The following is a 27,528-nucleotide window of genomic DNA, read 5'->3' as shown; positions in this document are numbered from 1 at the left end:
CACATGTGCAGTTCGGTTTCTGTCTGCCAACTAGGCTAACAAACCCAAGATGACATATTTTCTTGCTGGTATTGACGGTAAAATCTAACCCTTGAACACATAAAGCGTGCAGAGTGTTTCCATCACAATATTTGCATATCATATGCGTAAAATTTGAAGTCTGTCGCATGTCAGTGCGTTAACACCGACCAAAACAGAGTCGAAAATGAAGAAGTACGTCGCGATATGGGGAGGGATGTTCTTTATCGTTGCCAGTGTGTCACTTTATCTGATGATGGAAGCAGTGTCTACTGGTTCACGATCACCCGACATGTTACAATCTGTAAGTTTATCACCGGTATCCATTACGAATCGATATCGATGCCTGGTTCGTTCGTCCCACACGAAATGTCATTTTGACTGTTTGACGTGTGTAGTGTAAACAAGTGTGTTTGATATTCGGTCCTATAAAACACATCATGTAGATCATTATTTGATGATTTTTTCTTTACATCAGAAAAAAATTGAATAAACGCAATTATTAATGAGCATGCAGTTTATATCGATAATATCGAAAAGTACTATATTCTACGACAATATGTGGTTTGAGTCTTGCAAATCAAAATCAAACGATTTATTACGTGTTCATTTGGGACAGCAGAGCAATGCCTCTTTCAAGGAGGGCTGACCTTTAGATGTATAAGGTTTCATAACGGAAACGTTCGCAATTTTGCAAATTAAAAAAAAAAAAATCACGTTATTGAATATTGACAGCTTGTCTTAATGTAAGTTTCAAGATACCAAAACGACGTTGGTATAACATACAATTCTGAACATTTTCCATCGTTTCGTCTCTCCTGTTGATTTTAATGTAAAAAAAATCACCTAAAATTATGACATCACAATCACCGGACTAATCGCCAGTAAATAATACTTTACCCATGTAGGTTTGTATCTTGAAACCAAAGAACAATTAGAAAGAGATATTGCAGTTACTGAAATTCTTACAAATAAATATTAACCTCAGAAAATATATATTTTATGGCCTAAAATGAAGTTACGACATCAAATATATGCAAGATTTCTTGTGAAATCTATGTTAACAATGCAATTCATTTCGCTGTTTTGTCGTTTGGCATTGTGATATTCAAATAACGTGCGGTAATTAGAATGACGACGGGAAACATAAGATGACCCGCGTTACAAAAATAAAAATTTGATTAATTTGGATTAAATTGTTCAAAAGGTGATGGTAAGTGTAGTATTAATTGTAAGTTAATAGCTTTTATGACTCTGCAAAATTATCAATCTTGTTTTAAATTCCCACTTTTAAAATTAGAATGACATTCTTTCACAGCATGAAGTTGACACAAAGATCCATCGTATTCAAGCCCAAATACAGCACAACCAGGATACTATCAGGGAGATCAAGAATTTGGTTGGTCAGCTTTCTAAAGACGGCGACAAAAATACTCTAGAAAAATTACAAAAAGTTCTGTCTGATGTCGACCTGGATGTAAAGGCAGCAGATTTACAGAAAACCAAAGACACAGCAAAGAGTTGGCTACAAGGTTTGATGGGGGAGAAGAGTTCAAATAAGGAAACAGTTTATCAGAAACCACGAGGGGAAGTAACTGTATCCGGACCGGTATGCAGTCTGGCAGATGCACCGAATGTAGACTCAGATGTCAAGGTCATTAAATTGTACTAGTATATCCTTAAAGTTGTCAGGTCCAGTCACATTGATTAAGAATCTCTTTCGTTGTTAGGCTCCATTACTGTATCATTTAGATGTAGCTATAATGGCTTATCTATCAGTAACAATTGATCTATCACCAAAACATATGTACTAAATAACTAAAAGTGAAGGTCATTTTGATGCTCTTCAAAATTGTATCAGATATACATTCTGGTCATCATTAAAGAGTTACTTCAAATGAAAAAAAAATTGTGAAATTTCTTTGTCAATTTCGAAATTCTTGTTCTGACAAACAATCAGTTTAATTCATAAACAAATACAAACAAGAATTAAAATGGAGAGAATTTTTTATATTTAATTTTTGGGTAATGCAGACATTAAAACTGATGGAGCTGTTGCCGTTTGATGATCCTTATGGCGGAGTATGGAAACAAGGCTGGCCCATCACCTATCCTGCTAACAAATGGGGCGGAGAAAAGAAGCTGCATGTGTTTGTGGTTCCACACTCCCATAATGATCCAGGTAACCACAGAAAGTACTTCTGAACGGTGTGGTGACAGGAAATGTTTATGTGTGGTGACAGTAAGTTGTGTCTATGTGTGGTGACAGTTAGGTGTCTCTACGGGTGGTGACAGAAAGATGGCTATCTGTTGTGACGGGATATGTTCATGTGCTGTGACAGGAAGATTTTTATGTGTGGTGACAGGAAGTTGTTTATGTATGGTGACAGGAAGATGATAATGTGTGGTAACAGGAAATGTTTATAAGTGGTGACAGGAAGTTGTTTATGCGTGGTGACAGTAAGTTGTCTGTATGGTGACAGGAAATTGTTTATGTATGGTGACAGGAAGATGCTAATGTGTGGTGACAGGAAATGTTTATGTGTGGTGACAGGAAATGTTTATGTGTGGTGACATAAAGATGGCTATGTGTGGTGTCAGGAAGATGTCTATGTGTGGTGATAGGAAGTTGCTTTTGTATGGTGGCAGGAAGATATTAATGTGTGGTGACAGGAAATGTTTTTGTGTGGTTACAGGAGGTAGTTTATGTGTGGTGACAGTAAGTTGTCTATACGTTTTGTCACAGAAAGATGGCTATGTGTGGTGACAGAAAGATATTTATGTGTGGTGACAGGAAATGTTAATGTGTGGTGACAGGAAATGTACATGTGTGGTGATAGGAAGATGTTTATGTGTGGGGACAGGAAATGTTTTTGTGTGGTGACAGGAAGATGTTAATGTGTGGTGACAGGAAGATGTTTATGTGTGGTGACAGGAAATGTTTTTGTGTGGTGACAGGAAGATGTTAATGTGTGGTGACAGGAAGATGTTTATGTATGGTGACCGGAAGATGTTAATGTGTGGTGACAGGAAATGTACATGTGTGGTGATAGGAAGATGTTTATGTGTGGGGACAGGAAATGTTTTTGTGTGGTGACAGGAAGATGTTAATGTGTGGTGACAGGAAGATGTTTATGTGTGGTGACAGGGAGTTGTTTATGTGTGGTGACAAGAATTTGTCTACTTGTGGTCACAGAAAGATGGGTACTTAAGGTGACAGGAAGATGTTAATGTGTGGTATGTGACAGGAAATGTTTATGTGTGATGACAGGAAATGATTTTGTGTGGTGACAGGAAGATGTTTATGTGTGGTGACAGTAAGTTGTCTCTACGTTTTGACACAGAAAGATGGCTATGTGTGGTGACAGAAAGATATTTATGTGTGGTGACAGGAAATGTTAATGTGTGGTGACAGGAAATGTTTTGTATGGTGACAGGAAGATGTTAATGTGTGGTGACAGGAAATGTTTTGTGTGGTGACAGGAAGATGTTAATGTGTGGTGACAGGAAATGTTTTGTGTGGTGACAGGAAGATGTTAATGTGTGGTGACAGGGTGTTGTTAATGTGTGGTGACAGGAAGATGTTAATGTGTGGTGACAGGAAATGTTTTGTGTGGTGACAGGAAGATGTTAATGGGTGGTGACAGGGAGTTGTTAATGTGTGATGACAGGAAGTTGTTTATGTTTGGTGACAGGAAATGTTAATGTGTGGTGACAGGAAATGTTTTGTGTGGTGACAGGAAGATGTTAATGTATGGTGACAGGAAATGTTTATGTGTGGTGACAGGAAGTTGTTTATGTATGGTGACAGGAAATGTTAATGTGTGGTGACAGGAAGTTGTTTATGTTTGGTGACAGGAAATGTTTATGTGTGGTGTCAGGAAGTTGTTTATGTGTTGTGACAGGAAGATGTTAATGTATGGTGACAGGAAATGTTAATGTGTGGTGACAGGAAGTTGTTTATGTTTGGTGACCGTAAGTTGTTTCTATGTGTTGTCACAGAAAGATGGCTATGTGTGGTGACTGGAAGATGTTTATGTTTGGTGACAGGAAGTTGTCTTTATGTTTTGTCAAAGAAAGATGGCTATGTGTGGTGACAGGAAGTTGTCTATGTGTGGTGACAGAAAGATGTTTATGTGTGATGACAGGAAGGTGTTAATGTGGGGTGACAGGAAATGTTTATGTGTGTTGATCGAGAGTTTTTTATGTGTGGTGACACGAAGTTGTCTACGTGTGGTCACAGAAAGATGGGTACGTGAGGTGACAGGATGATGTTTAGGTGTGGTGACAGAAAGATGTTAATGTGTGGTGACATAAAGATGGCTATGTGTGGGACAGGAAATGTTTACGTGTGATGACAGGAAGTTGTCTACCAGTGGTCACATAAAGATGGCTATGTGAGGTGACAGGAAATGTTTATGTGTGGTAACAGGAAGATGTAAATGTGTGGGGACAGGAAATGTTTATGTGTGGTAACAGGAAGATGTAAATGTGTGGGGACAGGAAATGTTAATGTGTGGTAACAGGAAGATGTTAATGTATGGTGACAGGAAATGTTTATGTGTGGTGACAGGAAATGTTAATGTGTGGGACAGGAAATGTTTACGTGTGATGACAGGAAGTTGTCTACCAGTGGTCACATAAAGATGGCTATGTGAGGTGACAGGAAATGTTTATGTGTGGTAACAGGAAGATGTAAATGTGTGGGGACAGGAAATGTTTATGTGTGGTAACAGGAAGATGTAAATGTGTGGGGACAGGAAATGTTAATGTGTGGTAACAGGAAGATGTTAATGTATGGTGACAGGAAATGTTTATGTGTGGTGTCAGGAAGTTGCTTATGTATGGTGACAGGAAATGTTAATGTGTGGTGACAGGAAATGTTTATGTGTGGGGACAGGAAGTTGTCTACCTGTGGTCACATAAAGATGGCTATGTGAGGTGACAGGAAATGTTTATGTGTGATGACAGGAAGTTGTCTACCTGTGGTCACATAAAGATGGCTATGTGAGGTGACAGGAAATGTTTATGTGTGATGACAGGAAGTTGTCTACCTGTGGTCACATAAAGATGGCTATGTGTGGTGACAGGTAATGTTTATGTGTGGTAACAGGAAGATGTAAATGTGTGGTGACAGGAAATGTTTATGTGTGGTAACAGGAAGATGTAAATGTGTGGGGACAGGAAATGTTTATGTGTGATGACAGGAAGTTGTCTACGTGTGGTGAAATAAAGATGGCTATGTATGGGACAGGAAATGTTTATATGTGATGACAGGAAGTTGTCTACCTCTGGTCACATAAAGATGGCTATGTGTGGTGACAGGAAATGTTTATGTGTGGTAATAGGAAGATGTAAATGTGTGGGGACAGGAAATGTTTATGTGTGATGACAGGAAGTTGTCTACGTGTGGTGCAATAAAGATGGCTATGTGTGGTGACAGGAAATGTTTATGTGTGGTGACAGGAAATGTTTATATGTGATGACATGAAGTTGTCTTCGTGTGGTGAAATAAAGATGGCTATGTGTGGTGACAGGAAGTTGTCTATGTGTGTTGTTGACAGGTAGTGTCTTTTGTGTGGTGACAGGAAATGTTGATGTGTGGTGACAGGAAATTGTTTATGTGTGGTGACAGGAGAATATTTATGTGTGGTGACAGGAAGTTGTTTTGGACATTTTAGTTACATGTAATGTCTTTATATTTATACATATGTAGGACAGGATTCATTTCACATCTAACAGGTTGTGTGTAAATACATATTGTTACTGATCACCAGGTTGGGTGAAGACATTTGACGACTACTATCAGGCCCAGGTTAGACAACTTCTCGACAATATGATCAACAAGCTGGAGGAGGACCCGCGCAGGAAGTTCATCGAGACCGAGATGTCCTTTTTCTCCACCTGGTGGCATGACATCACACAGGATAAACGTAAACGAGTCAAAAGGTAAGATAAATTGATATATGTTTGGTGAAATGTCAAATAAATCGAGAAATCTTTGATAAAAGGTCAAGTCAGTTGATAAACGTTCGGTAGAAGATCATATCAATTGATAAATGTTTGATGTGAATTTCAGAGAAGTTGATATTAAAATGATGGATAGATATTTTGTCAGATGTTGTATGAGGTCAATGTTTGAGACCTGATCATCTGGATCGCGTACAAGCTTATCTGAAGTACAGCCAAACTTGAGTGCATCAATCTGGATCTTGCTGAAGCTTATTTTGATCAGATCAATCAGTCTATCTTTCTCAATAGGAAAAAAATAATTTGCCTCAATAGCATTTAAGTTTTCTAATATCATTAAAATTATGAGGAAAGAGTCAAACTGAACATGTTTTACTAATTAGCAATATGTGAATAGACGGACTTCACAGGTTAATTTCACTACTAAACTTATTTTAGAATTTCTAATTTAACTTTTAAATAATAATCAGTGGATATGTGACTGGTTGTAAATGCCTTGTGTTTTGATTTTAGACTGGTAGACAATGGACAGTTAGAGATAACGACCGGAGGCTGGGTGATGACAGATGAGGCCAACGCCCACTACTCCGCTATTGTGGATCAGCTGATCGAAGGCAACCAATGGGCACACAATGTTCTAGGTAAGCCTGACATTCAATGAGCAACTTAGATTAAACAAAAATGTAAAAAAATATTTTTCGACTCATGTTTTGGGTTTAGTAAACCCCATTAAAAAAGTGCAAAAAATCTTAAACAACCAAAAATGTTTTAAAGTGAATAGTCGGGCAAAGAAAACCAGTCTAAATGCGTTCATTGGCCTTTCAAAAGTTCTCACATATTAATACGAAGGTCAAGTTCTGCTTACATTCCCCAGTTCTGACCATTGAAATAAATAAAAATTCAAGCATTGAAAGCGAGGCTGTGTGGAAATGTAACCACGACATAGTCAGCCGGGAGGACGTTTTAGGATTCCTTTACTTAAAATTAATTTCTTCGTACGCAGACAGATTTTGACGAGAGATATTCTATTTCTATTTCATAAGAAATTATACTGGATACATTCACACAATTTTTACCGACTTTAGCCATCCTTGCCCGACTGTTCACTTTAAGAATAAGGAAAATCAAATAGCAAAATCTATATAGACAATAAAATATTGTCAATTGTTACCTTAAATTTCAGGTATGGGATAAGAGTCTGGTTGACCACATGTAAGATGTTTTACACATCATAGACATTTTTTGTATAAATAATAAATGTTTGACTCTAATTTCTTAACTTCTAGGTGTGGAACCGAAGTCGGGTTGGGCTATTGATCCTTTTGGACACTCTCCCACGATGGCGTACCTCCTAAAGCGAGCTGGACTCCAAAACATGCTGATACAGCGTGTTCACTATGCGGTCAAGAAAAAACTGGCCAAGGATAAACAGCTAGAGTTTATGTGGAGGCAGCATTGGGGTTAGGCTTTTAAGTGGAATCTCAGAACAGAAACATATTTTAGTACTTTTAGATTGTGAATGCTTTCTCCATAGTTTCTCATATTAAAAACCATGTCCATTAGTACAATTTTAAACCTAGGACCAATATGGCATATAAGTCATATAATGGTGTTACTCATGTGAAGGGAGGTAACTCATGTGTTTTTATTGCCGATTATAATTGTTATGGTAGCGCCTATATGTGATTCCTCTGAAGGGAGGTAACCCTTATGTTTATTTAACAGATCGTGATGGTAGTACCGATATGATGTGCCACATGATGCCGTTTTACTCGTACGATGTGCCACATACCTGTGGCCCTGACCCTAAGATCTGCTGCCAGTTTGACTTTGCCAGGATGCCACCGAGTCGTTATAACTGTCCATGGAAAGTGGCACCCTCAGCCATTACAAACCACAATGTAGCTGAAAGGTGAGATTTTTGGCTGATTTGGACAAAATTGTGCATTATATTGAGTGTCTTGTTTTGTCCATTTGAAAGTATAACTGTTTATAAAGGACACAAAAGGCATATAGCAGATGTTTTTTTTCAGATATCAATGATATAGTAAATTGTAATAGTAAAAGGTGGGGTTGATGAGTCTGTCCATTATAGACAGGTTTCCTTTATAGACATGTATCCTTTATAGACAGATGTCTTTTATAGACATGTGTCCTTTATAGATATGTGTTCTTTTATAGACAGGTATCCTATATAGACAGGTGTCCTTTATAGACAGGTTTCCTTTATAGACATGTGTTCTTTACAAACAGGTGTCCTTTATAGACAGGTGTCTTTTATAGACTTGTGTCATTTAGTCCAAACAAAATTAATTGTTAGTTTCTCAGGCCACTTTTTTAAAAAGTCAGTGCGGGCAGCGGGAATATTTTTTATTTTTTATTTCTCTGAAAACAAATGCGGCAGATAACATTTTATTTTTTTCTCACTTGAAAGACATGAAAATCAATGAAAACACGGGTAGAAAATGTAAATTCTTACTCAGTCTTTAAGAACAGCTTTTAAATATCTCAATCGTCACTATATCCAAAGAAAACCAGTTGAAAATACATAATCATGGGAGGAAACATTCCGTTTTGAGCAAATGCTGACATCGGCAGCCATTTTTTACCGGAAATGAAAGGTGCATACTAAAATTGGAGCCAATTTCCGGGTGCGTTTTCGAATGGAAATTGCGGGCGAGTTTGAAAATTTGGGTTGCGTTCGATGCGGCGGTCTCAATTTTAATTTTTAAGTTATGGCGCATAAAAAAGTTGGTGCGGGGGGTAAATGTCGATGCGGCGGGGCCTGAGAAACTAAGAATTAATTTTTTTGGCCTTATAGACATGTGTCTTTTATAGGCAGTTGTCCTTTATAGACAGGTGTCCTTCATAGACGGATGTCCTTTATAGACATGTGTCTTTTATACAGATTTACTGTAATCTACATTTTAGACTTTAATAATAATTTTTAATTACATGACTTATAAAGATTTATTTATTAGGGTATAATTATTCAAAATAACTTTCTTATATTATCATGATTAACGTCTTCTTGTATATGTTTTTATAAACTTTTTCAGGACCAGTAATTTCTTGTATGATTATATTGTTTACCTTTTCAGCACTAGACCAATCTTTACTATACTGTTCTAATGTGTACAGTATATGTTTACGCCTAGAGGACCACTAGAGTCAAACCTGTCTATAGAGACCATGCATGACCCTGGAAACAGGAAATGTGGTCTTTATAGCTTGGTAGTCTTTTACACAGGTCAAACTGTGTTGAAATTGACCTCTTGAGACCCAAAAAAGTGGTCTTATTAAAGAGGTGTCACTATTAAACAGGTGGTCTTGATACAGAGGTGTCACTTACACAGGATTTATATCTGATATACTTTTTCAGGGCTAAAACCTTGGTGGACCAGTACCGTAAGAAAGCGGAGCTGTACCGCAGTGACGTGGTGTTGATCCCGTTAGGAGACGATTTCCGCTACGACAAGGCAGACGAATGTGAACGCCAGTTTAACAACTACCAGAGGCTGTTTGATCACATGAACTCTTCTCCGGAACTGGCCGTAACGGTAAATATAGAAATGGTGACATGAACTCTTCTCCTGAACTGGCCGTAACGGTAAATATAGAAATGGTGACATGAACTCTTCTCCTGAACTGGCCGTAACGGTAAATATCTGAGTGCCATGTTCAATTTTCATTTATATACAGTCAAACATGTCTATAAAGACCACCCAAGGTACAAGTGGCTTTTATAGCCAAGTAGTCTTTATACACAAGTCAAATTCTGTTGTTATTTGATCATTTGTGACACTCAGAAAATCTGTGTACACAGGGGGTCTTTATACAGAGGTGGTCTTTATACACATGTGGTCTTTATACAGAGGTGGTCTTTATACAGAGGCAGTCTTTATATAGAGGTGGTCTTTATACAGAGGTGGTCACTAAGGCAGGTTTTGTTCTGATATTTTGTTCTAGGCCCAGTTTGGAACACTATCTGACTACTTCAACAAGATCTACGAGCTGTCGGAGGTGGAGCAGGGTAGTAAGCCTGATGATTATCCCATCCTGGCCGGGGACTTCTTTACCTACTCGGATAGGGAAGATCATTACTGGAGTGGTTACTACACATCTCGGCCGTACTACAAAAACCTGGACAAGCTCATGGAGTATCATGTCAGGTAAATATTACTGTTGTCAGGTATCATGTCAGGTAAATATTACTGTTGTCAGGTATCATGTCAGGTAAATATTAATGTTGACAGGTAACATGTCAGGTAAATATTACTGTTGTCAAGAAACATGTCAGGTCAATTGTACCATTGTCAGGTATCATGTCAGGTAAATATTACTGTTGTCAAGTAACATGTCAGGTCAATTGTACCATTGTCAGGTATCATGTCAGGTAAATATTACTGTTGTCAAGTAACATGTCGGGTAAATATTACTGTTGTCAGGTATCATGTCAGGTAAATATTACTGTTGTCAGGTATCATGTCAGGTAAATATTACTGTTGTCAGGTATAATGTCAGGTAAATATAACTGTTGTCAGGTATCATGTCAGGTAAATATTAATGTTGACAGGTAACATGTCAGGTAAATATTACTGTTGTCAGGTATAATGTCAGGTAAATATAACTGTTGTCAGGTATCATGTCAGGTAAATATTACTGTTGTCAGGTATCATGTCAGGTAAATATTACTGTTGTCAGGTATCATGTCAGGTAAATATTACTGTTGTCAGGTATCATGTCAGGTAAATATTACTGTTGTCAGGTATCATGTCAGGTAAATATTACTGTTGTCAAGTAACATGTCGGGTAAATATTACTGTTGTCAGGTATCATGTCAGGTAAATATTACTGTTGTCAGGTATCATGTCAGGTAAATATTACTGTTGTCAGGTATAATGTCAGGTAAATATAACTGTTGTCAGGTATCATGTCAGGTAAATGTTACTGTTGTCAGGTATCATGTCAGGTAAATATTACTGTTGTCAGGTATCATGTCAGGTAAATATTACTGTTGTCAGGTATCATGTCAGGTACATGTAAATATAACTGTTGTCAGGTATCATGTCAGGTAAATATTACTGTTGTCAGATATCATGTCAGGTAAATATTACTGTTGTCAGATATCATGTCAGGTAAATATAACTGTTGTCAGATATCATGTCAGGTAAATATAACTGTTGTCAGGTATCATGTCAGGTGGAATACTTTAGTGCAACTAATATGTGGACAAAAACTATAATCAGACACAAACTTAACATAATTGTCAAAGAGATTGTTTAATATTTGAAAGGTTGAAAGATGCATAGATCAAGTTCTATGTTAAGTAATAAATGTACAAATGATGTTTGTTTATCCATTACCCATGTCATTTTGGGATCTCGACACCCCCGTATTGGATGATCTAGATACCATTTGTGCTTGTTTTATTTTCAGAGCTGCTGAGGTTGTGTTCACACTGGCCCTTAGCTACAGCCGCCAGGCCGGTGTAACTACCTTCCCACAGGAGAAATTGATGCAGAGGCTGGTGGGTGCCCGTCGGAACCTTGGCCTATACCAACATCACGACGGTATCACAGGAACTGCCAAGGATTTTGTAGTGGCGGACTACGGTGAAAGGTAAGGCTGCTACTGGCTGTACAGTCAAAATTGACTGATCGCCAGGTGTAATATAGCCACACCTCGTGCTCGCAAACGCACACATACATATTCAGTGTCGAAGCAAATATTGTTACAGTAGTATACACAATACAAAATGCAATGCCACGTGCAGTTTGATTGACAGCTGGCGATCCGTCAATTGCCTTAGCGACTTTCAGATTTCAACAACCTTCTGTCTTAAACGACAATCGGTACATTTATTCAATCTTTTTTTATAAGCCTTAGGGTGATTCAATTATTAAGAGTCATATGTGACATATTTTTAATCTCCCTCAGAAGGTCTCTTTAAACAACATCGTCCGTATAGGTGCTTTACACATGCTTTCTATGTAAGTTTCTTTCTTGTCAAGTCACAAATCTTGATCATCTTGGAAATGTCAATATTATAAAAGCAATCAATTGATTAAATTTCTTTGAATATACCCCTTGGAATAACTTTATACCCTTGGTGCATTTTTATGAATAATTATGGTAGTAAAGCCACACTAAACGTAACTATCAACAAAAAGTCATTTTAGATATGACCCCGATATTCTTAGTATTTGTAGATGTAGTTGAAATTGAGTTCAATCAAAGAATATTTATAATGATTTCTTAATAACTTTGGTACAGCAGTTGTTGAAAGTCGATACTTGTAAACATGCCTTCATTTTAAACTGGTTGCCATAGAGGTTAGAATGATTGCCAAGTGGAAGTCTGAAAGTTCATGACCCGTTCTTGGTAGAGTTCAGACAGACGTTACGAAGTTACGGTAGTCACATGACGTTCTCAGCAACAACGTTGCAATGTTGGCTAACTTCAGTTGACTAAATGGGACCCACCTAGCAATGTTCAATATTTATTTGACTTTTGTCAAAAGTTTATGAATCATTATCGCTCATTTTGACTTCAATTTAGTCCTATCTCTGCATGATTTACAACAGGATTTTTTTTTCAACATTCTGACTTCTAAATCATGAAAAAAATAAGACAGATACGCATATTGGGACTTGAAGTTTTTACTTCCATAATATCTGTAAATTGAAAAAAAATATTTAAATAAAATATATAGTTATATAGATAACAAAATAATGTCATTTGAGTAGGTGACTTCATATTTTTGATGCTGTGAAACAGCATTCTTAGGTACGCTCAGAGAGCCTGTGCACATCGAAACAATGAAACCACTCCGCGATGAAAATTAAAAGTTGTTTTGTTTATTTCATGTAATACTTTATGGTATAAAAAAATAAAACCCCGATATTCAAAACCACAGACATAGAATTTGTACATACGTATACACCATGGATAGAGTGTTTTAAGTGTTCAGTTGGGACTCTATGATATTTGTATTACTCCGAGAACACTGGTCTCCCGAAAATCACGAACAACACCTTCTTCGCTGTCTTCCTCCGCGACAGGCTTTCGGTGGATTTTGGATTGTGTATGTTTATTTAAATTTTACGTAATTCATGCTAATGATCGATTATTGTAATAAAATGTTAGGAAGGTATTTGCAAAAGAAAGTTCTTATAACGCTTATAAAGTTTTTTGTGTTGGTTGTATTGACGAACTATATCTGAGATATTATTGCGCAGTAAAAGTTAATAGTTTTGAGTACGTGCCTCCTCCCTTGATCTGTCACTTGGAGTTCTGTCTTTTGTTTATCGACAACTGCGGTATATGGAAAGGGAAAAAGTACCAAATCTATCAACATAAACTTACAAAATGTAATGAAAATATAGATCTTTTTATGAACGAGCAACTTAAAGTGACAAATAAACTTATATTGCCGTGTAGGCCTAATGTACGGTATCCTTATGAAGACTTGCTAAAGTTCGATGTATTGCAGTTTTCTTGATGGTAGCGTTCTTATGAATTCAAAAGAAATTTGACTGTTATAAATTACCAAATAATGTACCCTTAACTTGACAAACGTATATGGCCATGTTTTATCATTAGTCAAAAGTCGGCAAAGTAAAACTCACGATAAATGTTCTGCACGATAACATCTCGCCAACCAGTTACTGTAAGGCTTACGAAGACTTGCTAAAGTCCGATATATTACATGACGTTTTCTTGATGTTAACGGCTAGCGTTCTTGTGAATTTAAAAGAAATCCGAGTGATATACTTAATGAAATAATGTACCTTTTATTTGGCAAAAGTATCTGGCCATAATTTATTAGTCAAAAGTCGTCAAAGCAACCCATGTTAGTTTTCTAAAAAGGAAAACAAAACATATCCGAAAATGGTAATATTATATTCTTCAATGTTAAGTGGATATTAAGATACGAAAATGTTTACTTATTATTTTTTTGTCTTTGAAGAGACATTGATGAAATTGATGATTTAGCAATTAATAAAGAATTATAAAAACATGATACTCAGATTCTGATCATTCGGTTTCATTGGTTCAAAAATAATTTGGAAATAAAATTTATTACAGTTATCTCAGGATAATAAGTTATTCAACTTATTGTTCTTGAAAAACTTCAAATATCATAAAATAATACGGTATATCGTGAATGTTTTTTTATTAAACTTCGGAATTCAACACTGCACACTTATGTATAGTTTACTAAATTCTATATCTAAATGAAAAACCATTTTTTATACCTTTGCTTTGAGTCCTTCATTCACAGCATCTATGAGTGGCTTTGGCACTTTGATATTTAAAGGTAGGTTTCGCCCAATGAAATATAAAGACTACGAAATTGAAATTTATCCTATACATAGATATAATCTTCAGATCATTTTCAATGCATACAGCGAACAATATGGGTGGTCAGTTGCCTAGCTTGACCAGGAAAATACTCCTCTAAAAATATAGCGAAGTCAAGCTTTGCATAGAACATGACGTATTTTTTCCAAAACGAGGCCGCAGCAACGAACGGAAGCGTGCAACAAAATGTCAGATAGAAGTGACAGTCTTGCCACGGCATGTTCAGTTAAAAAAACAACAACAAAAAATCGAAGTGCGAGGGACTGTTTATACATATCATATAATCTAAAACAACTCATGTTACTTACATACGCTTGCTAACTTTGTACACCAAATATACATGTAGTTAGTCTGCGGCTGTTTGTGCGCTGGCATATGTGTTGAAGTTACACGAGTCCCAACAGATCCCGACAAGTTCCGCTTGAGATGTGGCTTCTGTTTCTTCTATTGCTACATGCCATCTCTGAATTTAATTCCCTATAGATATCCTAAGGTGCTACCGAATCCATTATAATTTCCTCCACTTTGTTGCCGATTCAGATATATTTTTTTCATCTCACACACTTTCGTTCAGCCATTTTGTTTACTTTTAGTGTGTGACAATGCGCATGCGCCAAACTTCGACAACACAATCCATCGCAGCTTCATTTGCATATTATTTTGTCTGACGGACACCGTAATAAATCAAGGATTTCCTTCAATTTTGTATTCAAGACACATTTGTTCAATCTCAAACACATAAAGAAATTAAATTGAGATATTTTAATTATGTTTTCTCATCTTTTCTTCCGCTTATCGCATTTCACAAAAAAATATTTATTTGGTTGGGCGAAACCTACCTTTAAACTGTTCGACAAGACAATCTGAAACCTTTATATTGACTCTAAGATAGCGTTTTTAATACAACAAGACCAGAGTTTGTATTAATGCTATCCGGTTTACCATTGATGGGTAGGACTGATCAGTAGGACTTGCCCTACAATGACATCTAGTGGTGACCTCTTGAACCATTTCATTCATCAACTTCCATTCATAAATTCCCTATTCATTGAATAATATTCCTTTGGACCAATCAATAGTCACTGGAACACTGCCTTTTGATTGGTAGAATACACAGAGTGTGTATAGAATACACAGAGTGTTATATAATACACAGCCCATCTAGCTAGGTCAATTGTTGTCTGCTGGTGACTCCTCTGTCCAACTTACATAATCTCTGTTAATGATATTTCAAATTGGACTTACTATCTAAGGCTTATAGACATAAGAGTTTTAAAGTAAACTAATTATATGTCCTTTTTGTGTACTTTAAAATAATGTTTTTAAATGAATGTTAAACACAGATTTGAGGTAAAGGCAAAATAACTTATAAGGCTGCCCTCATATGTGTATGGTTTTACCATAATAAGTGTATTTGCAACATAAGAAACAAGAGTATATTAAGGATCAAAACTCATTTTAATGAAGACTTTTGTTTTCTTTGTAATTTTCATGTAGGAACTTTAATGAAGAAAAATGTCAAACAAAACATGTATTTTCTGTGATCAGTTGAATGTTCTTGAAATAATTGATATTAAAGTTTTTATAATATGGTTTATATATTTTGATTTTGGAAATTCATTTTATTTCATTCTAATTTTTCTGTATCTGCTGCGTTGTAATTGCAGTACTTTGAGTACTTTGATTCATATTATGTAGTAAACCAACCATTGGATTTGGTAAAGTTTAAATTTACTTTCCACAGGATGTTGAAGGGGGTGATGGACTGTAAGTCAATCATTGTGGAGTCGGCCAGTCTTCTGATGTTGGAGAACAAAAATGATTACAAGTACCCAAAGGAGCCTCTGTTCAGTATGGTACGCTATAGTCAATTTCCTTATGGAGTCTAAACAAATTGAAGAAATATACTTAGTGGTTGGTTTACAGACTTAAGAGTTTTGAGTTAGTTTGCAAGTGATCTTAAAGTAAAAACCTTTTACAGTCTGTATCAGAATCAGGCGGAATCATTCATATCTAAAATTTATGATCATTGCTAAACAACTGGACCCGGTTGTTTAAAAGGTGATTATCTTCATCATATGATTAGTGAAATTTTCATTTCTTATTTACTGCAAAATATATGGCTATATCTTAACAAAAATCAGCAAGTAAGTAAAGAATTGAGTTCTGAAGAGGCTTATAAAATTTTGTCAAGTTAGTATTTTGGGAAATTATTTAATCTTAATAATTGAAAATTACAGTTAAACTGTAATCAACTGGGCCCTGATAACAAGGTGTAACTGGACACTATCCACTTTGAATGTTCTGAAATATTAGTATCTACCTTGCATAAACTTTCTGTTAGATACAAAGTTTGAATAAACCATTGCCTTGACAGGATGAAGACAGGAAGACGCATGACTCATTACCTGAGAGGACAGTACTAGATGTTACCGAGGTAACCAGGTAAGTACTGTTGTATACAAATGGTGACAGACAAAAAAATGTTTCCAATTGTTTGTGTAACTTGTACTCTCTAGATGTGTTAGATCTTCTAGCTGTATACAGTAAGACACAGCTACATGTATAGTGATCCTCTGGGGACCAACAAAACTACCTTGTTATAAACATAGTTTATTATACACATATTGTAAACATCTAATAAGAACCTTGATAGGGAAAGAAAATAACTACAAGGTGTATGTTATAATCAGTAGAGGGGATGCTAGCTGATTTTAATGTTCATAGTGTTTTAAAAACCTTACATGATGACCCCTATGACACCAATGCTATTTCAGCTCTGTCTTGTTCTACAACTCGCTGGCCCAGGAGAGGGAACAGGTGGAGGCTGTCTTTGTTACCTCCCCTTTTGTTGAGGTCCAGACACCAGATGGCGTTACTGTAGAGGCCCAGGTTGACCCTGTATGGGAATCCCCGACAGTCATGATCGAAAAGAAGTTCAAGGTTAGCATGATATTATTTTGTGATTTCAGATATCCTTAAACTATAATAATCTAAAGTTAACATGAAAAGTTATTTTAACATAATAATGCAGTTATGTAATTATGTATATAAGTTCCTGGGCATTTTAATTTTTCTTTTTTTTAGCAGAATATTCTTGATTCTCCAGCAACCAACCAGTCATTTGTACATGAATGTGTATCATGAAACATAAAAATAAATAAAAATAATAATAAAAAAAAAATAAAAATAAAGTAATAATAGTAAAAGTGATAACACTATGAGTATATATTTAAGCATTGGTTGTCATATTTTTGACATTCATTGGTGTGTAACATACATTGGGTGTTCTTATATGTAGCACACCATGATAGATAAATGTGGATCATGAACTAAAAAGTTTTCTCAGTCCCATTATCTTAGTTATCTTTTGCAATACTTTAAATAATAAAAAAGGTAAACAAAGAAAAAAAAAACCCACTGTGAGGTATAATGTATATATAATGTAAATGTATGTTTTTCTAGCTGTCATTTATGATATTGATAACACCTGTAATAGTTGATACTAGTAATCAAAATTATTGTTGCTTTTGCCTAGGTGTCGTTTCTGGTCCGGGCCCCAGCCTTGGGGATAGCCAGATACACCCTACGGAAGGTTCAGCCGGAGGCAATCAAGTCCACTTCCTTCGCCAATGTTGTGGTCATGAATGTCGTCATCACTGATCACAAAGAAACGTAGGTTTATATATGTTAGTAACCGCCAGAGTTGTCTCCCATGGACTTAAAACAGCATGAGGCCAACATGAGTTGCGCTCCTGCAAAACGAGAAGTCTCAGAATGCTTCCAGCTCATAGATAAATGATTGAAAGCTGTATATATTCTAGAAGTAGAAGAGGGCAAACTGAGTTAGCCTTTGGACTCTAAACTTTGTCATATAACTTTGTTAATCCCCTTTGCCTATTGAAAACACATTTTGAACTCAACTACTTCTATGGCTGGAACATTAGTGATGATTAAACTCCTTCATTCAAAGTAAATATAATTTCATTCTCTAGATGAAATAATTCTGGTTTGTAAAACATCTTTTGAAATCATCGACCTATCCACCTCTTTATATTCGACCAGTCAAAATGACAAATCTTTCTCTCTCTAAAAATAAAATTTTTTTTGTAAAGGTAATGTATCACTTTTTTTTAATTTTACAGATTCCCATTTACACTGAAGATGGAGAAACCAGCCGACTTTACTCTGGAAAACTCCAATCTGGCCGCTCACATCAGTGGGAAAACAGGATTTCTTAAGGTAACATCATCTGAAAGGACACTAAAGAATTGGATAAAATACCTGTTTGATTGTCTTTGTCATGAAAAGGACACATATCTATAAAAGACACCTGTCTATAAAGGACAACTGTCTATAAAGGACACCTGTCTATAAAGGACACCTGTCTATAAAGGACAACTGTCTATAAAGGACACCTGTCTATAAAGGACACATGTCTATAAAGGACACCTGTCTATAAAGGACACCTGTCTATAAAGGACACCTGTCTATAAAGGACAACTGTCTATAAAGGACACCTGTCTATAAAGGACAACTGTCTATAAAGGACACCTGTCTATAAAGGACAACTGTCTATAAAGGACACCTGTCTATAAAGGACACCTGTCTATAAAGGACAACTGTCTATAAAGACAACTGTCTATAAAGGACACCTTGTAAGACTATAAAGGACACCTGTCAATAAAGGACAACTGTCTATAAAATAAAGGACAACTGTCTATAAAGGACACATGTCTATAAAGTCTATAAAGGACACATGTCTATAAAGGACAACTGCCCATAAAGGACACCTGTCTACAAAGGACACATGTCTATAAAGGACACCTGTCTATAAAGGACAACTGTCTATAAAGGATGTCTATAAAGGCCATTTTTCTATAAAAGAACATTCTTGTCAACTCCATTTGGTTTTACAGAGCGTGACAACAAAGTCTGATGACAAAAAACACGAAGCTGAAGTGACGTTCCTCAAATATGGCACCAGAGGATCTAAAGAGAAAAGTGGAGCCTACCTGTTTTTACCTGACGGTCCAGGCAAGGTATGTAACAATTATAGAACATTTAGTCTTAGGCTTCATGTAGGTAATATGTTGTAAATCTTAGCAGTAGTTTTATGTTAGCACTTTATGAGCTATCTTTTAAGCACTAATTCATGTACAGAAAAAAACCTTGTAAATTCATGATATTCCAGTATTGGCCTACCAAATTGTGCTATTTTTATATGTGCTATTTAATGTTATTTTACAATTTTTTGCAATTGTGCTAAATTTTGATTGGGCAAAAATATGTATGTTTACTATTTACAGTTTCTGTATTATCATGTAAAATTGAAACAAATTTTGTGTTTCTCTATGAAACAAAGTTTTTCCATGATGTTTAAAGGTAGTGTAATTGGATGTCTTTAGCATTTAAATTTTGTGTATTTCGTGGCCAAAATTGTGGCTAAATTAAACGTTTCAATGAAATTGAAAGATATGAGGAGTATTATATGGTTGTCTGTTGACTGAATCTTTTCCTATGTGAGGATACTCATTATGTGATATCCTATAAATTATCGATAAAATTTTATTTTGAACAAAAAAAATTGCAGTGAGAAAGGATTTGAAAAAAATGTCTAAAATTAAGGTAATTTTTAGAGTTTCTAATGATTTTGTTTCCAGCCATTGGACGGTGTGATTCCTGTGATGCGAGTTATGCGAGGACCTATCGTGTCAGAGGTGGCCGTCTACACACGTAATGTACAGCACACACTCAGGGTGTATAATTCACCAGGTAAGTTCATCTCCGTCATGGTCTCCAAATCATCAATTTATTGATATTAAAAGTAATTTTAAACTAATGTGACTGGATGGGGTGTGTTGTTTGATGTCTTCTGCGGCATGCTTCAGTGATAAAGCACTTTGAAAAGGGCAAGAGTTCCATTATATACAAGAAGACACAACACGAATATACGGCAGTCTCTTTAAACATGTACCGTCAACTGCTCACACGCCAGACTCCACATAAATGTATGATTAATTGAATGTGAATAAGTCCGAATAAAATAAGCTATTCAGACTAAGTATTGCAGCAATAATATTAAGCAAATATGCAATTATTCTGGATTTGGCAAAAGATATTTTGGCAGCCTTGATATTCCATGGGTTATTATCACTGACATTATATCCACCCTGGACTATCTCATAGTAAAACTGGAGGCAGTAAGTCAAAAACTGAACAATGGCAAACCTGCAGAGAGGTCCTTACAGATTACAGAGAGAGTGACGCCCAACTTCAAAGCAACACAATCAACCACAGTGTACCGTTAAACGATTCCTTTGATGTACATCAAAGAATTGAATTATTTGTGGCGACTCTGTTGCCTCCAGTTTTTACTATGAGGATTGTCTAGGATTGGATATCATGTCAGTGATAGTAACCCCTGGAGTATCAAGGATGCAATGAAGAAGTATTACTATATAAATAACGTTTACAGGTATAGATGGTATGGCTGTCGATGTGTCTAATCTAGTTGATATCAGAAAAGAGATGAACTTTGAGCTGGCCATGTCTATAGCAACTGATGTACAGAATACAGATAGAGAGTTTTACACCGATCTCAACGGGTTCCAGGTAAGAGAGTTTTACACCGATCTCAACGGGTTCCAGGTAAGAGAGTTTTACACTGATCTCAACAGTTTTACACTGATCTCAACGGGTTCCAGGTAAGAGAGTTTTTACAGAGAGTTTTACACCGATCTCAACGGGTTCCAGGTAAGCAAGTTTTATAACGATCTCAATGGTTTCCAGGTAAGTAAGTTTAACACTGATCTCAATGGTTTCCAGGTAAGTAAGTTTAACACTGATCTGAACGGTTTCCAGGTAAGTGAGTTTTACACTGATCTGAACGGTTAACAGGTAAGTGAGATTTACACCGATCTGAACGGTTTCTAGGTAAGTGAGTTTTACATTGATCTCAATGGGTTTCAGGTTTGAGAGTTTTACACCAATCTGAGCGGTTTCCAGGTAAGAGTGTTTTACACTGATCTCAACGGTTAACAGGTTAGAAAGTTTTACACTGATGTGAACGGTTTACAGGTAAGTGAGTTTTACACCGATCTCAACGGTTTCCAGGTAAGAAAGTTTTACACCAATCTCAACGGTTAACAGGTAAGAAAGTTTTACACCAATCTCAACGGTTAACAGGTAAGAAAGTTTTACACCGATCTCAACGGTTAACAGGTAAGCTTTCCTCACTTACCCTAAATTATCGTTATTAGCTCACCTGGTCAAAAGGCCTGTGAGTTTATGTCATGGCGTGGCGTCTTTCGTCCGTCCGTCAACATTTCCTTTAAATCGCTACTAGTCATAGAGTTCTGCATGGAATGTAACCAAATTTGGCCGGAAACATCCTTTGTGGAAGGGGAACAGAGTTTGTATAAATTTTGGCTCTGACCCCCCGGGGACATTAGGGGCGGGGCCAAATAATGGAAATAGAGGTAAATCTTTAAATCGCTAGTAGTCATAGAGTTCTTCATGGAATGTAACCAAATTTGGCCAGAAACATTCTTTGGGGAAGGGGAAACAGTTTTGTATAAATTTTGGCTCAAACCTAGTGGAGCAGAAAGAATGGGTCCCAATAGGAAAATTAGAGGTAAATCTTCAAATTTCTTCAGAAAAAAGACAAGATCCTGTAATCAGAACATTACTTAGCATTACAATAACCAGGTGAGTGATACAGGCCCTCTGGGCCTCTTGTAGGTTGGGTAAAAATTTGTTAAAGACCTTTGAACAATTTTGTGTTAGATCCTGATATTGATATATTAAAACTTTCAAAAATTCATTAAATGGTGGAATATCATATGATAAAATTAAAAGATTTGTTTCCTATTTGAATGAAATGTTTTTTGTAGATGTTGAAACATATAAAACCTATGATAAGCTGTTCAATGTATTTTGTAGATGTTGAAACATATAAAACCTATGATAAGCTGTTCAATGTTTTTTGATAAGCTGTTCAATGTTTTTTGATAAGCTGTTCATGTATTTTGTAGATGTTGAATCATATAAAACCTATGATAAGCTGTTCAATGTTTTTTGATAAGCTGTTCAATGTTTTTTGATAAGCTGTTCATGTATTTTGTAGATGTTGAAACATATAAAACCTATGATAAGCTGTTCAATGTTTTTTGTAGATGTTGAAACATAAGACCTATGATAAGGTGTTTCAATGTTTTTTGTAGATGTTGAAACATAAGACTTATGATAAGCTCCCCCTCCAGGCCAATGTATACCCGATGCCAGCCATGGCCTATGTAGATATTGAAACATATAAGACCTATGATAAGGTGTTCAATGTTTTTTGTAGATGTTGAAACATAAGAATTGATGATAAGTTGAAACATAAGACCTAATAAGACTTATGATAAGTTGAAACATAAGAGATGTTGAAACATAAGACCTATGATAAGGTGTTTCAATGTTTTTTGTAGATGTTGAAACATAAGACTTATGATAAGCATAAGCTCCCCCTCCAGGCCAATGTATACCCGATGCCAGCCATGGCCTATATAGAGGATGATATGACACGTTTCAGTGTGTTGTCAGCCCAGAGTCTCGGGGTAGCCTGTCACTACAAAGGTAATCATACATTATTTACATATTGGTCAATTACATTAAATGGTCACATGTGTTAAAACATCAAAGTTGGGTCTTTTGAAGTTTTAATCATGATCGTAAGAAGTCAAGTGTATATAAAATCGTTCATTATTTACTAAATTACTAGGTTTAAAATTGATATGTAGATATTTGGAGTTAATGATACAATCATGGTTGTTACATTAGTTTGTCTGTAGCTTTACTCAAACAGATTCATGTGTCTTCTGATGTAAACAAGAACCTCACATATCGGAGGTGTTGCATGGTTATTAAATGAATATTTATTGTTTGTTGTTTGTTTCCAAACCATCTATGTATTTATCATGTGAGTAAAACCATATCTTGCCTATATTCATTGCATTCACAGGTATGTTGGGGCAAAGGCTGATACAAAATTGCATCCACAAATTAGTATAAGAATACACTGGAAAACTATCTACCCTATATACAGTATTCGACCGCAAATAAGACCCCCCTCCCAGAGAAGAAATAATTGATTCTGTTTAAATATTTTAAATTTGAACTTAATCCAGACATGTATATGCACAATATATCTGAAAAGGCTGTTCAGATTAAAGTAAACAGAGTTTGTTCTACAGGTGAGGTAGTGGTGATGCTGGATCGCCGACTTAACCAGGACGACAACCGAGGTCTCGGTCAGGGAGTGAGAGACAACAAGGTCACACCTAACAGATTCCAGTTACTGTTTGAAAAACGCAAAACTCCAAAGGTGAAAAAAAAAAAAAAAATATAAAGTTATAAAGTTATCTCAAATAGATTGAAATGTTTTAGGGGAAAACAACAAAAATGCATACAACTAAAGTCACAATAAGTAGTATTTAGTTGTTTTTAAAGAGAAACTAATTGTTGAAGGTTAGAAGACCAAACATAAAAATATAACACAAAACAGATTTCACAAAAGATTATAAGATCAAAAAAAGGAAATGTCTACATATATCTGCAAATTATTTTCACGTCTGATATATATAAACATAGTGTAAACCAACTTAAGTGTGTACAACAAATGAAAAAAAGTGTAAAAAGGCCTTTGTGAAATTGTGGCTTACACTCAGGTGTGATTTTTAATCAGGAAAATAGGTAAACTTCACTGGCAATAAAAAATCACTAAAAGAATTCACAGCGAAAATGTTTAAAATATACTCAGGTAAAATGGAACTCTAGATCACAAAATCTGCCCAAAAACATCCGTAGGTTAAAAACGCGAAATTAAGTCACCATGAATATAAGTTTGATAACTGTAGGTCATTCATAGGAAATTCAATAACCCTAAACCTGAACCCTTTATTACAGCCGAAGGATAAGATGATAGGGTACCCGTCCCTTCAGGCCCATGTCACTTACCTCCAACTCACACACCCGTTATTCGTGGCCCCGGAGAACATGGACGCTTTGACACATCGATACCTTCCCACGTTTAGTCCCCTCACCGAGCCTCTCCCGTGTGAGGTTCACCTCCTCAACCTGCGAACTCTTCAGAATAAGGATGATGATATAAGTCTGAGGTACAAACCTCGGGAGGAAGCTGGCCTGCTGTTACATAGCCTGGGGCACGACTGTGGCTTCTCTAACAAAGGCCTGCTGTGTCACTCTAATGGTGGCAAGGTAAGTCATAAAAGGTCAAGGTCATCAAGGTCAGTCTAATGGTGGCAAGGTGAGTCACAAAAGTTCAAGTTCATCAATGTCAGTCATATGTGGCAAGGTGAGTCACATAAGGTCAAGATCATCAAGGTTAGTCTAATGGTGGCAAGGTGAGTCACAAAAGGTCAAGTTCATCAATGTCAGTCATATGTGGCAAGGTGAGTCACATAAGGTCAAGATCATCAAGGTTAGTCTAATGGTGGTAAGGTGAATCACAAAAGGTCAAGGTCATCGATGTCAGTCACATGTGGCAAGGTGAGTTACATAAGGTCAAGGTCATCAAGGTTAGTCTAATGGTGGTAAGGTGAATCACAAAAGGTCAAGGTCATCGATGTCAGTAATATGTGGCAAGATGAGTCACATAAGGTCAAGGTCATCAAGGTTAGTCTAATGGTGGTAAGGTGAGTCACATATGGTCCAGGTAATCAAGGTTAGTCTAATTGTGGCAAGGTGAGTCACAAAAGGTTAAGGTCATCAATGTCAGTCTTATGGTGGAAAGGTGAGACACAAAAGGTCAAGGTCATCAATGTCAGTCATAGGTGGCAAGGTGAGTCACAAAAGGTCCAGGTCATCAAGGTTAGTCTAATTGTGGCAAGGTTAAGGTCATCAATGTCAGTCTTATGGTGGAAAGGTGAGACACAAAAGGTCAAGGTCATCAATGTCAGTCATAGGTGGCAAGGTGAGTCACAAAAGGTCAAGGTAATCAATTTTAGTCTAATTGTGGCAAGGTAAGTCACAAAAGGTCAAGGTCATCGATGTCAGTCAAATATGGCAAGGTTAGTCACAAAATGTCAAGTTCATCAATGTTGTCTAATGGTGGCAAGGTCAGTCACAAAAGCTCAAGGTCATCAATATCAGTCTGATGGAGTAAAGTGAGTCACAAAAAGCTAAGGTCATCAATATCAGTCAGATTGGGGCAAGGTGAGTCACAAAAGGTCTAGGTCATCAATGTCAGACTGATGGGTGCAAGGTGAGTCACAAAAGGTCAAGGTCAAGGTCATCGATGTCAGTCTGATGGAGGCAAGGTGAGTCACAAAATGCCAAGGTTACGTTTACAATAAATAGAACTTATCCAACATACAAGAAGTTATCCAACATTAAAATCAATTTACTTTGTCTTAAATGTTGCTGTAACTTAATAAATTAGAGGAAAAGTTGATTTCAATCAAATTTTCTTTTGTCATTTTAAAGCATACGTATGAAAACCCCATTATGTACTTATTATGTAATTATCATCTGTTTCAGGTGGTGTTAGGAAAACTTTTCCAGCAGATGACCTTGAACAAGGTCACAGAAACAACCTTGACATTGATCAAGGAGAAAGAGGAAATAGACAAAGCTGCATCAATAGAACTGAAACCTATGGAAATTTATTCTTACAAGCTGAGTGTACACTGACACCAGTTATACAGGGTAAATCAATTCTGACAGCTCTGTAAATGTATTAAATCATCATTTCAGTTTACTTGGCTTTTAAAGTAGACCAGTGAGGATATAAATTCACATTCAATTCCAAAATTCTTGTCAAAATTGTGATCAATTAGCTGTGGAGAATTAAAAAAAATCATTGTTAAATTTTGTTTCATCAAAAATGTTCCTGAAATCAGGAATTCAGCATTTGTATCTATAAGTCAAGGTATTTGGGTACATTATACTTGTACATGATCACAAAATAAAATTATGCATTTCTGGCAAATTTATCTATTATCCAAATGAATTGATTATCTTTAAATCTGTTTTAATAAATATGAAAGATACTTTACAGATTCCAAATCTAGACATTGGATGAATGTTTCTCTGTCGAGTGTAAAATGTTGGGTGACTATTTCACTGAGTGTAAACATCGCATGAATGTTTAACTGTTGAGTGTAAATGTTGGTTGAATGTTTCATTGTAGAGTGTAAAACATGTAGAATGTTTGACTGTAGAACGATTTAGAGAATTTGCATCTGTGATCATGTTTTTTCTGCCTTACACGATAACATTAGTTCAGATGACTGACATCTGGAGTTTATATTGGCTATTTTTGGTACATTGTACTATGTTTGCTTAGAAACATTGCTTTTAGACTATAATATTATATGTCTCTTTGCATTTATTACCAAAATGTCTCTGAGTGAAATGATTGTATTATTATAATACATTTAATTATTTTTCAATAATGCATTGTTTCTGGTCTTAACTAACGAAAATCAACGAATCAGAGAGATAGAGTTTGTCTAAAATTCTCCTAAGAAAGCTTCATTTAAAACACAAATCATTGACAAGAGTTCAAAGTCCATGCTAGTAAAAAAAGGAGAAAACTTGTGCTCCAAGATCATGTAACAGTCTAAGTTAGGTTTAGCCAATCAAATGTGGTGTTACTAATATGTTAGGTCTTTTTTTATTGGCTAAACAAAAACTTTGGAAGTCTGTAGGATTGTTTAATGATCCTGGAGCCTGAACCTGAATGCATTTAATCAAGTAGATGTTTTCATAATTATACAATTAAAGGATATGCAAATACAATGTAAGTGGATATTGTCATATTCAATAAAAAGATATGCAAATAAGTGAACTCTTTTATTGATGCTTAGGTCACAAAAATACATTAAATAGGTTTTATTTTTTATTTATTCATGGCTCTAGATATAGCTACCACCAAAACAAAAGTTACCGTAGTTACAATATTTTTTACCTACAAAATGTTTGTTGTTTTAATTCTACCTATCAATAATCTCATTTTATAAAAGCTTTCCCTATTACATGTACAGTCAAACATGTGTTAGTGACCACCTCTGTATAAAGACCAATTTCTCTGGGTCCAAAATGATCAATTTTCAACGCAATTTGACCTGTGTATAAAGATCAATTGTCCCTTGAGTGGTATTTATA

At 35.9% G+C, this 27,528-nt stretch overlaps 1 protein-coding gene across 3 annotated transcripts; it reads left to right on the top strand.

Moving 5' to 3' along the window:
* LOC138306694 (alpha-mannosidase 2x-like) lies at positions 1 to 27,528 on the top strand. 3 transcript variants are annotated; one of them, XM_069247154.1, is made up of 23 exons: positions 1 to 322; positions 1,337 to 1,672; positions 2,053 to 2,200; positions 5,796 to 5,967; positions 6,502 to 6,629; positions 7,275 to 7,448; positions 7,714 to 7,900; positions 9,371 to 9,548; positions 9,958 to 10,160; positions 11,428 to 11,610; positions 16,100 to 16,211; positions 16,733 to 16,800; positions 17,133 to 17,298; positions 17,894 to 18,030; positions 18,501 to 18,597; positions 19,275 to 19,397; positions 20,019 to 20,130; positions 20,834 to 20,970; positions 22,782 to 22,808; positions 22,863 to 22,977; positions 23,595 to 23,725; positions 24,307 to 24,618; positions 25,900 to 27,528. In XM_069247154.1, exons 1-23 carry the CDS (start codon positions 206 to 208, stop codon positions 26,050 to 26,052), a joined length of 3,516 nt encoding a protein of 1,171 aa, XP_069103255.1. In that variant the 5' UTR covers positions 1 to 205; the 3' UTR covers positions 26,053 to 27,528. The 3 variants fall into 3 exon arrangements, with proteins under 3 accessions (XP_069103255.1, XP_069103256.1, XP_069103254.1); XM_069247155.1 differs by lacking the exon at positions 22,782 to 22,808 and adding an exon at positions 22,533 to 22,559; XM_069247153.1 differs by lacking the exon at positions 22,782 to 22,808 and having other exon boundaries at positions 22,830 to 22,977.

Source organism: Argopecten irradians, chromosome 13, assembly GCF_041381155.1.
Source record: "Argopecten irradians isolate NY chromosome 13, Ai_NY, whole genome shotgun sequence".
Classification (NCBI taxonomy): domain Eukaryota; kingdom Metazoa; phylum Mollusca; class Bivalvia; order Pectinida; family Pectinidae; genus Argopecten; species Argopecten irradians.
This window is presented reverse-complemented; position numbering and strand designations above follow the sequence as displayed.

What these genes read in the sequence shown, in the direction of transcription:
- LOC138306694 (XM_069247153.1), top strand. Translation starts at nt 206, where the DNA reads ATGAAGAAGTACGTCGCGATATGGGGAGGGATGTTCTTTATCGTTGCC. An exon ending in TATGTGGAGGCAGCATTGGG is followed by an intron (nt 7,449 to 7,713) that starts GTTAGGCTTTTA and finishes TTTATTTAACAG; the next exon opens with ATCGTGATGGTAGTACCGAT. An exon ending in TACCTGACGGTCCAGGCAAG is followed by an intron (nt 19,398 to 20,018) that starts GTATGTAACAAT and finishes TTTTGTTTCCAG; the next exon opens with CCATTGGACGGTGTGATTCC.